This window comes from Alligator sinensis, unplaced genomic scaffold, assembly GCF_000455745.1.
Source record: "Alligator sinensis unplaced genomic scaffold, ASM45574v1 scaffold928_1, whole genome shotgun sequence".
NCBI lineage: Eukaryota > Metazoa > Chordata > Crocodylia > Alligatoridae > Alligator > Alligator sinensis.
The window spans coordinates 1608866-1619252 of NW_005842229.1; the positions used below are offsets into that span (position 1 = coordinate 1608866).

Genomic DNA, 10387 nt, shown 5'->3' on the forward strand with positions numbered 1-10387 from the left:
GCTCCTTGGGGGTGTAGGCCATGTGTCTGCTTTTAACTCCACTTTGAGACGTGTAACACAATCCAAAGTGCATAAATACAGACTTTGACAAAAAAGAAAATGTAGGTAGGATGAAGTCTTTGAATTGGGCAATTTTGGAAATACAGAAAGTGCACTGGGATTGAAAGTTCAAAAATGTTAGATTTAAATAAGAGATGGGTCATCACACCGGCCCACAACATCAAAGTCTGTCCTGAAGAAATGGGTGCAAGAGGGGAGGGAGTCTTTGTCCTTTTCCCCTTCTTAATGCCAGATTGCTTACTTAATGACAGATGGCAGGCATTTTAAAGATGGGTCTATTTACATCTGGAAGCTTCTTTGAAGATGTATGAAGTCGAACACTGTGTTGTACGATTATTGTATTGATAGAGTGCACGCAGTTTTCATGGCAAATTATGGTTTGAAATGGACTGCGATTGTGCAGCACTCGTGATTTACTTTTCATAGATTTCAGACATTGGGACTGAACTATTGTTACTTAGGTGTTATTACATTTGTGCCTCTGCAAAGCATCAGTATGCTGCTCATGCTGCTGGTGTTTGGAGGCAGCTAAGCTGAAGGGGGGAAAGGGGTGCTCAAAAGAATCAGAGAAGAAAGTGCTACTCCCAGTTGGGTGGACTGAAACCTCTGCAGTAATCCCACACATGACATTTGCAAGAATATTTTTGTAGCTTGCAGTGAAGGGCTGTAATCTGCCAGAAAGAATTGGAATTCCTGTGGTGATCAGTTCTTAAAACCTTAGATAAATATTGACCAGGTAATAGAGTGATATTTTTTTCTCTCCTGTGATCAATTGAGAAACACCTATCACTATTGTAATACCACCAGAAGGGTGAGTGGTTTCAGTGTCTTTTGGCATGCTGCTAAAGTCATGGGTCAAATCATGCTGTACTTGCTCATGTGAGTAAGATAAACAGCATTTGGCAGTCAGTCCAGTTAGGCAAGGCAAAATGCTTCTGTTGTTATCAGTGGTTCTCCTGTCTATGCTCTTTGAGGAAGGGATGGAAAGATGGGCCTAGTGCAGCTTTCACTTGTAGCCTTCAGCTACTGTGGCTGAGTAAGGTTTAGCCAGAGATTTAGAGCAGAGTCAGGGGAAAAAACCTTTTTCTCACTGCACCTTTAAGGGTCGCAATTTGAAAGCTTCCTAAATTTAAAATGGTTAGAAGCAGCAGAAGGAAGAAGAGGAAGAAAACAAACCGCCCACATGGCAACCTAATTTTAAATTGATGTAGAGATTTATGCAAATGACTCTCATCAGTGTGAGCTACTGTGGCTTGAATAAAGTCTCTAATGCAGAGATGCATTTATACCACTAAAATGACGCCCTTTTTGTAAAGCCCATGAAAAGATTTTCATTGCAACTTTAAACAGTTTTCCACATTCTCATTTGGAATGGGTGGTTTGCAGTTCTCTGCTGCAAGGTAAAAAAAAAATTAAAAAAATTGTAAACTCATCCATTTCTAAATGGAGATTCCCTGTATAAAACAATCCTACCCACTCTTACAAAGTCTGCTATCTTTTGTGAACTCTGTTTGGCTATCAGTGTGAATGCTATCTAGGCCCATTTGGCATTGGTGATACATGACTTGAATGTTTCGTACCCTTTTTGTGTTGCCTCTGCAGGACTCCTCACTAATGGCCAATCTAAGGGATTAGGACCAGGATCGGAACAGTTGGAGAATGAGAAGGACGATGCATCACAAGTGTCCTCCACTAGCAACGATGTTAGTTCTTCAGATTTTGAAGAAGGGCCATCAAGGAAAAGGTCAGTGGTGTTTTTACAGTTCAAATAATCTTTTTATGAGCTACATATCAGCCAGATATAAGGCCATGCTTATGTTCTCACTACTGCTTGCCTTGGTTTGTTCCCATTTTACCATGAGTGGATATTGAAATATTTTCAGAAACAGAGATAAAGCTTTTTGTGGGTGATATCTTTTGTTGGACCAACTGTATAGTTGGGATGGACAAGTCTCTAGTGAGACCTGAGGAAGGATACTGTGGTACCAAAAAGCTTGTCCATATCCCTCCCAACTACATTTGGTCTGGTTTAAAAGATATAAAAAATCCTTGCATCTAGCATTTTTCTTGGAGCAGCACAGGTGCAACATTACGCTACCACCGTTCAGAAGCTGAGAGTTTAAAGTAACTACAAAGATAGGTTACATGTTGGATCCATCTTTCTGGCTTCTTTTTTAAAGTGAATAATCTGTAGCTTTGCTATGGAAAACATGGAACGGCTGTTGTCATTTTGCAGTGAGTGATTATTAAATAAAATGTCTAGTCATAGTCTTTTTAGGTGTCTTGTAGTGTAAGTGTCACTGTTCAGTACATACAAATGTAATTTCTTGGACAGGCTACATTGGTGTCATTCAGTTAGATTTGCCGTTAGATTTACTTTGATTGAAAACATGTTCAAATGGTTTAAAATACACAGATCCTCTGAAAATAGTAGTTGTATAGTAAGCTTCACTATGAGGGTGTGGGTTATTGTCTGTAAGGACTACTTTGAGATAATGATGTGGCAAGCTGGCCTCTATTTCCTAGAAGGCAGTTATGAAATCCTTGTTGAACTCTCATTATGCTACAATCTTGGCCAATTTCCTCATGTGCAAAATGTGGGTTAAAATTGCAGGATTAGAGCCAATTTCATGTAGAAAATATGCTGAAAGTGCAAGCAGAAGTCTGGAATTTTGCCTCATAAAATGAGAACAAAAACTGGTTCCCTGGAAAATGTAATTTACCAAAAGGCAAACCCACACCCCTCCCAAAAATCCAAATTTACCACCCCCTCACAAACTGAAATAGGTTTAAAGTGGGGATCCTCCTGAAACCGCTTTCTTCCACATTCCTATTTCCCAGGTAACTTTAAACAGTTCTTGGGGAGATCTGATGGGGAGGAAGAAAATGGCCTCTTCAAATTAAACGAAAAGATTCTGCTTCCGAATGTTTGCCTGGCTCATGCGTGTATTTCAGGACAGGATATGCACTGATTGCAAAGTTTCTGTCAATACAGAGCAAGGACTTAATACTACTCCTCACTTAACATTGTAGTTATGTTCTTGAAAAATGTGGAACATTTTTAGCAAAACAATGTTAAGTGAAGCCAGTTACGTCACAGTAGTTACCTACTAGCAGGTGGCAGACAAACAACGTTATGACCGAACATTGCGGAACTTTAAACGAGTATGTTCTCTAATAGATCAGCAATGTAATAATGAAATGACGTTAACTGGGATGATGTTAAGTGAGGAGTACCTGTACAGTACAGTGTTGCTAGTGGGGAACTTCCAGCTTTTTATCAGGCATAAGTCAGCCTTGAAAGATTTTTCTGCTTTGAAATGTAAGCGTTGTATGTGCTATACTTGAGAGAGACAGCATTTGATTTAGGAACAAGTCAGCTTCTGACATCACACATTCTGATGAAGTGAATCTGAGCAATCAAGAAGAAAGGTCTTTTCATTTGGTTGGTTTTAGAAATGTTGGTACAAACATTTTGTTAGCTCTTGTTTAATTCTAACACCCGAGAGAAGGCCCTTGTGACTAGTTGAACACCATGACTGTTTCAGTTTAGGTATGTGGAAGTCCTTACTCCAATTTTCTTGGTCTCCAAGGATTGAAATCTGGGAACTTGATACCTTTGATATTTTAAAAGGGTTTTTTTCTTTAAAAAAACCACAAAACATAACTGCCCCCCCTCCCCCCCCCCAATTCTGCAGGTTTTTGTGGAAGTGGGAAAACATTTAGGTTCTTCTTTCATTAATCGTAAAGTACCATAAATGTATTTATTTATTTATTTTGCCCTTGCAGGCTACAATTATACAGAACTCCCCATTTTCTTCCTCCCCTATACACTTATTGGCATTCATGCACAACGTGCCTTCTCCTTCTGTTCTGCATGCTGCTTTTTTCAGAATACTCTCTTCCCCACCTACCACCTTTGAGACCTGTCTTGACAGTTTCTCTAACTCCTCTTCTCTCAACATTGTATCTGGTACCATTTTGTTTTCCTGCCTCCGAGCTGAAGACATTTTAGGAAATTATACCCTATGGTCAAACTTCTCAGTGTTCCTTCCTTTACAGCATACTGTAGCAAGATGGATGTCCTGCTGCTAGCTGAAATTTGCATTTAAACGAGGGACGTGCCAATACCAGACTAGCCACAATTTTCTCACTCCCGTAACTAAAATGTGCATTGTCCTTAGTATTCTAGAAATTCTGTGTCTTACAGCTGCAAGCACATAGAAGAGAACAATTTTACTGATTTGCAGAGACAGTGAAGTGTACACCTTTGGGAGTCATGCTGTTTAATAAAGCAGGCTTAAGGTCCTGTAGCACTGTCTGTTTGAACTGGGGATGTATGCAAACCTTCTTTGCAGGTTGATATTTTTCGCACGGGAGAGAGGTCTCTTGTGAAATATGACTCTATATTTTATACAGGTGGAGAGGTTACCTGTGTCCTGTAGCATTAGCTTTGTGTTATTTGCTGATGACAGTCATGGCAAGAAATCGAGACCTCTGGTGTAAGACTTGTTGGTCATAGCCTAGTAATCTAAAATAATCATTCTACTTGAATTTCAATTCAGATTTGTTTCAAAAGATTCTTCTTTACTCACCACATGCTCCCCTTCTTCAAAGCCTTTTTACAAATTGCATTGTTGTTTAGTTTTTATTTCTTCTTGAAGTTCCAATCAACTTTGGTGTTACCTAAAGTGAACTGGGCTTTCTGATATAGGTTAATGTCCAGGCATTGTTTATGCCCAAGATAAAAGGGAGAGTAACTGTTTTAAAATATGGACTTTTGTGGAAATTTCTTGGCTCCTGAGACTTCCACAAAAATGACAGGCTCTGAGCTGCATGGAGGTCTTGATTCTGCAGGGTCTGCAACCTTGAAATGACATGATGGGAGAGAGAAGTGCTGATCCTTTAAGGTTATAAAGGAGACAGTTAAGGAGATGACTGCTTGTCTGATGTTTATATGCTATGCTATGCATGTCTTTGATCCAGACTACAGAGGGAATGTCTGTGAGTGTGAAAGGGCTGCTTTTTAATATCCAGCTGTTACACGGGCGTGAGTCTTTAGCAACAGTTGGATTTTCACTCTCTTTATACCATGCCAATGATTTTATTGTTCTGAAACATTCTGAAATTGTCTCAATAACATATTTCATTTAGCTGTGGAATGGAGGCCTTGGCTACTTGCAGGATGCACCATGGGAAGGTATATGTTTACAAATAGTGCCTACACCTGCAAACTGGACAGTGCCCTGAATTCTGCATTACAAACAATAAGTGGCTGCCCAGTATACATGCAACATGAAAACATGTTCATCTTGGCAGGAGCCCCCCCTCATAACACCAAAAGGTCTGGAATACTACATGACCTGTCAATCAAAGCCCAGCAGGAAGCCCATCCACTACATGATGTGATTGAAAAATATCCAATGCAGAAACATTTAAAAAGCAGAAAACCCTTACCTATCTGCCAGAAACATCAGAGGAAGCAGGAGACACCATACTGTCATCATGGCCCCAGAGAAGGTGGGAAGAGCAATGGAATAACAATCGCACCCCACTACACAACTACATACGACTACCACCTTCACACCCTCCTGGTCATAAACTCTCACGTAAGGCATAGGTAAACCTGAATCAACTGTGATCAGGTGATCAGAGCTTTCAACAAAATCAAACAAAATGAGCCTTACAAACTCACTATCATGCCCCTGTGGCAAAGGAGATCAGACAGCCCAGCATATGTTATCTCACTGCTCTCTATATGATCCACCAGAGGGAGTGAACAGTCTGAAAGATTGCAGTAATATTGATGGATCTATTCTTAAATGGTTGGAGGAGTCAACTTTTTTTAAGTCATACACAAGAAGAAGAAGAAGAAAGATTGTATTGTTTTGAAATTTCTTGGGAAAGATGAGAGACTGGACTTTTCCTGTGAGGGTGGCTGGGCAGAGAACTCCAATTGTGTACTTGTTGAAACTATGTAAAAATCGTCCTTTAAGGGATCGGAGCACAATCCCACCTAGAGCAAAAATGGAGGAGGGAAATTATAAAGGCCACCTTTATAAAACAGCAAAGTTGCTCTTCATATTTCTTAGACCTTGTCTACAGAGGAGTTTTAAAGGCTGTGCCTGTAGACTCCCTCTCCCTCCTCCCCCCATCTCCTTTCTCTTCTAGACACTTATTTGAGCACAGAAGTTACTTTTTTAAATTTTAGTTTAAACCCCTTCCCAACTGACAAGCTGAACCAAAAGCTACTTTTATACAGTAATAAGTGCATACAGAGTGGTGGGGTGGGGGGGAAGGGAAGGGAGGGGAGGTTTAGGCTAGAGTAACTTTACACTAAATTACACTGAAAAAAACTTTTTTGTGTACACTGCTGTTTCTTAGCAAGAGCAGCATGTACGTGGTCTGCACAAGCTTTTAGGCCAGGTACAGACTTTACACTTTTGCTGGTATAAGTGATCAGAAGCTGGTCTTTACCTGTAACAGAACAGAAGTTTGGCACACACCGACTGGTTTAAAAATGGCAGAGTCCAGTCTAAGATTCTCTTCTCCCCCCCGCCCCCCCCAATATGTGTATTCTGTTCACTATGGATCTAAACTATTCTGCTTACAGGAAACCGTGCATCTTGGTTTGTTTCCTCCTTGGGCTTTTTGAATGTCTGTACCTAGCTTTGATGTCACTGAATCTGCTAAACTGGTTTAAGGCCTTTCCTTCAGTTTGGCTGGAGGCTGTCTTTGGGCAAAGCTAAATTTGCAGTCAAGGGGGAAGCAGAGAAAGGTGTCTCCACAATAAACTAGCCTCAGCAAATAACCACCTGGATACTGGAATAAAACAAACCATGTCCCAACTCCAAAGATCAGGTAGCTAATACACTGTTTGTATCGACCTGGCTCTGCATGTGTCCTTTCTAAATAAAGTAGCACTACTGTATGCAGTCATCACTATACTGCTGTTCATTGCAACCGACAATACCAAAAGGTACCATTATAAATTCTGAAGGCAGCCAAGCATGGTGGTTCACACTGCTTTGAACTGTAATCTGTTAACTTCCTTGATTGCATGCCACAGCCCACAACTGGAGACTCATCTGTGCAGGGAACATTTAAAACTTGATACAAGCTATATATTTTCTTCTTTGGAGATACAGTAGAGCAATTCCTTCCTCTTCCCCTACCTTTAAAAAAAAAAAAAAAAAGAAGTAATTTTTTTAGACGTAAAAGTCACTCTGTGAAGATTGTCCAGCACTGGACAGCCAGGTCAAAGTAACACACTGCCTCTTCTGCGCATGTGTTGGGCTAAGCCTTGATGTCACTGAGTGTGCTGAATTTAAAGTAAAGTGCAGTTTTTGGTTTTGGTTTTTTTTCCTCCATGTTTGCAAGAAGCCATACTGTCTATTTTTATTTCTTCACAAATTGTCTTGAAACAAAATTAATCCATCTTTTTAGTAGAAGTTTTTAAGATTTTTATTTTTCCATTAATACTTGCATCATTTAGATTCTCCCATTCCTTTCCATCACTTTAAACAAGTACATTCTTTTTGTGTGGGAGAAGGAAGAATGAGAAACATGATTAGTGGAACTTCAACCAGAAGAACTAGGAAGGAGAGCTAAAGGTGTTTAGCCCTCACTAAATTCCTTTTCTTGTTGCATTTCTGGTAGCAAGTACACTTTTGTATATTAAGCCCTGCAGGTTGCTTACTCTAGTCACCACCTGTAATTTCAGTTGGTTGATCTTGCAGATATAATGGTCTTATAACCCAGTATACGTGGCCTGGCTAGCCATCATATTTATTCAAAGCCATAATATATATTCAGAATTAATCACTTGAAAAGTATTGTAGCTAGTGCCCTGGACTCTGCTGGACTATGTTATTGATCTGTGTATTGATATGATCTCATTACACTTACTTGTCATTAGTGTTCTAGGTACGTGCTCCAGATCTGGCTTCATTGGAGAAATGAAGTAAAATTATGGTTTGGGAGGTGGTTGAGTGGGGGAAATGTGTGCGCTACAAAGACATATGCAAGCAGTCCTCTGGCTTTCTGCATTATTTTTGAGAGGTTTTCACCTGTCCTCTGATAGTCTTTAGGGCTAGGGCCAGACATTCAAAAAACCTGAGCCCGAATTGATTCAATCTTCGCAGGTTAGTCTAAACTGGCTAGGCTAAACTGTTTTCTAACTACACAGACATCCCAGACATGCAGGTACATGCCTGCAGTAGCTCAGGCTAGAAGCTGGGGGGGTGCTAGAGCAGCCTTCCCATCCCTTCCACAGCAGTGAGCTGAGTGGGGGCATGGCCAGACCCCAGCAGGATGCTCTGATTAGCCCTGCCGGGAATTGATAAGTGTTTATCACCCCATTAAGAAAACAGTAGAGGGACATTACCAGCTACCTGTTGATTCTGCCTGTTGATTCCACATGGACCGTAGCCAACCTGTGGTCTGCTAGCTAATACACAGGCACCTCCTCAGCCAGGCAGAGAGGAAGGAGGAATTCCTGCTTATCAGGGTGTGGTGAGGGTGAGGCAGGAGCAGTCCACAGTCTGTGCTGGAGCTGCTGCCAGGGAGCAGAGGGGAGGAGCCAGCCCTGCTGCGTGGAGCAGAGAGCCCTGCCCAGCCCAGAGAGAATGCCGGGATGCTGGGGGTATCTGGTTTATGTTAAATCAGCAAGGGGTCTGGGATGGACATTGCATAAGCCAGTTTGACCCAAATCAGTTAAGTCTGATACTATGTTCAACCAGGTTTATCTCAAACCGGTTTCAGTTATTTTCAAACTGGTTTATGTGCACTGAGCATCTGTTCTGTTACAGATTTAAACCAGTTTCTGATCACTTAAACCAGTTTATGTGTAATGTTTGTCCCCAGCCTAGCAATTTACAGTCAGCTGAGCCCCACAAGTATTCTGTGAGGATAGGCAAGTATATATAAGTTGCTCTTCTAATTTAGAAGGTGATTCTTTTAACACCTGATTGTTTTATACTGAAAGTACTTGAACTGAAAAGTTTTTTTTACAATAAAGCTGGCAGAAGCGTGAGATTTTTGTCATGAACTGTTTTTCTAGCTAATGATGAATAGCCTCCTTAATACTTGGCTATTGACATTTTGCACATAAGCTGTAAAAGAGGGATAATCGTGTGTGTACGCTCGTGTGCATGTGTGAAGGAGAACATTGACTTGAAATGCTGAGAATGATAGATACAGTAACAGTGCAGTTATAGAAGTGAGGGAATGTTTGTAACAGTCAAGGATCTTCTCCATTTCTGTACAGTGAATAATCTTTTAATTAGTGAAAGCAAAGTACAGTATTTTGTTTGCCTGTTGCTTGCTTTCATATGCTGTAACAAAGTGCTTTCGATATATCTACTTTTGATCAAGTTATGCAAATGTGCATTAGTCATTTTACTGAATCAGGAAAACACTACATAAATTCATAGAAAAGAGAAGGATGGAGACGCAAGGATTTATATACAAATCAATCAGAATCCTGTAACTTAAACCTTCAGCAGAAGAGGACAACAAAAGGACAGAAAGAACCTCTTCCTACCTAGATTCCTTGGTATTGTCACAAGAGGCATTGCTTTTGTCACTGGCAGCCAGCTACTTCAAGGCTTCCCAGGGCCTCCCGTTTCAAATCACGGTGACCCTAGACATTGTAACCAAAGTAATCTAAGAGGGACCTCATAAGCTCTTTAATATACCAAGCTAGTAAACCCAACTGGGATCACACGGGCCCTGTAAAGAAAACATACTTGAGCTGGTAAAGGACCTGTGTCAAACATCAACCACTCTTCTCACCCCATCTCCTGATACAGAATAGGGAAACATCCCCTGAGAACACTGATTTGGCAAGCTGGAGGAGGTGCGTATTTTGGGCAGCCATTCCCAAAATCGGGCCATCCTAGCACAAGGAATATTTGAATGGACAACCTGTTATATCTCTTTGTCACGAGTTGGCCAGTGAATCTCAAAGCTCCCCCCCATGCCAGTGGACATCAGGATTCATTCTACCAGACCTCAAGCAACACTGTCTGCTGTAAAAATGTGCTACTTTTTGTGCTCTGTTAGGCAGCAGAGTGGACTTGCAGTGTCTGGACAAATTTGAAGGGGAGAAGGGGAACGAGAGGTGACTTTTAGACTATGTGTCAGTGTGGGAGCCTTTCACTGACTTTCATAAGGTATCAAGCATTGAACTTAGCTGCCAGGTCAGATGCTAGATACAAGAGAGCAGTTTGATCCCACACTCTGGTAGGGGTAGTATTTGCCATGCACTTATAATGGCATCCACAACGATATCTGCTCAAAGAAGGAAAATGGTTAATTTTCCCTA

General features: G+C 40.9%; 1 protein-coding gene across 1 annotated transcript in view; it reads left to right on the forward strand.

Annotated features, from left to right (window-relative positions):
* JARID2 (jumonji and AT-rich interaction domain containing 2) overlaps positions 1-10387 on the forward strand; it is a 307370-nt gene that overhangs the window by 169844 nt on the left and 127139 nt on the right. The window contains 1 exon segment of the mRNA XM_006027253.3: positions 1663-1804. Within this exon segment, the coding sequence (XP_006027315.1) occupies positions 1663-1804 (142 nt within the window).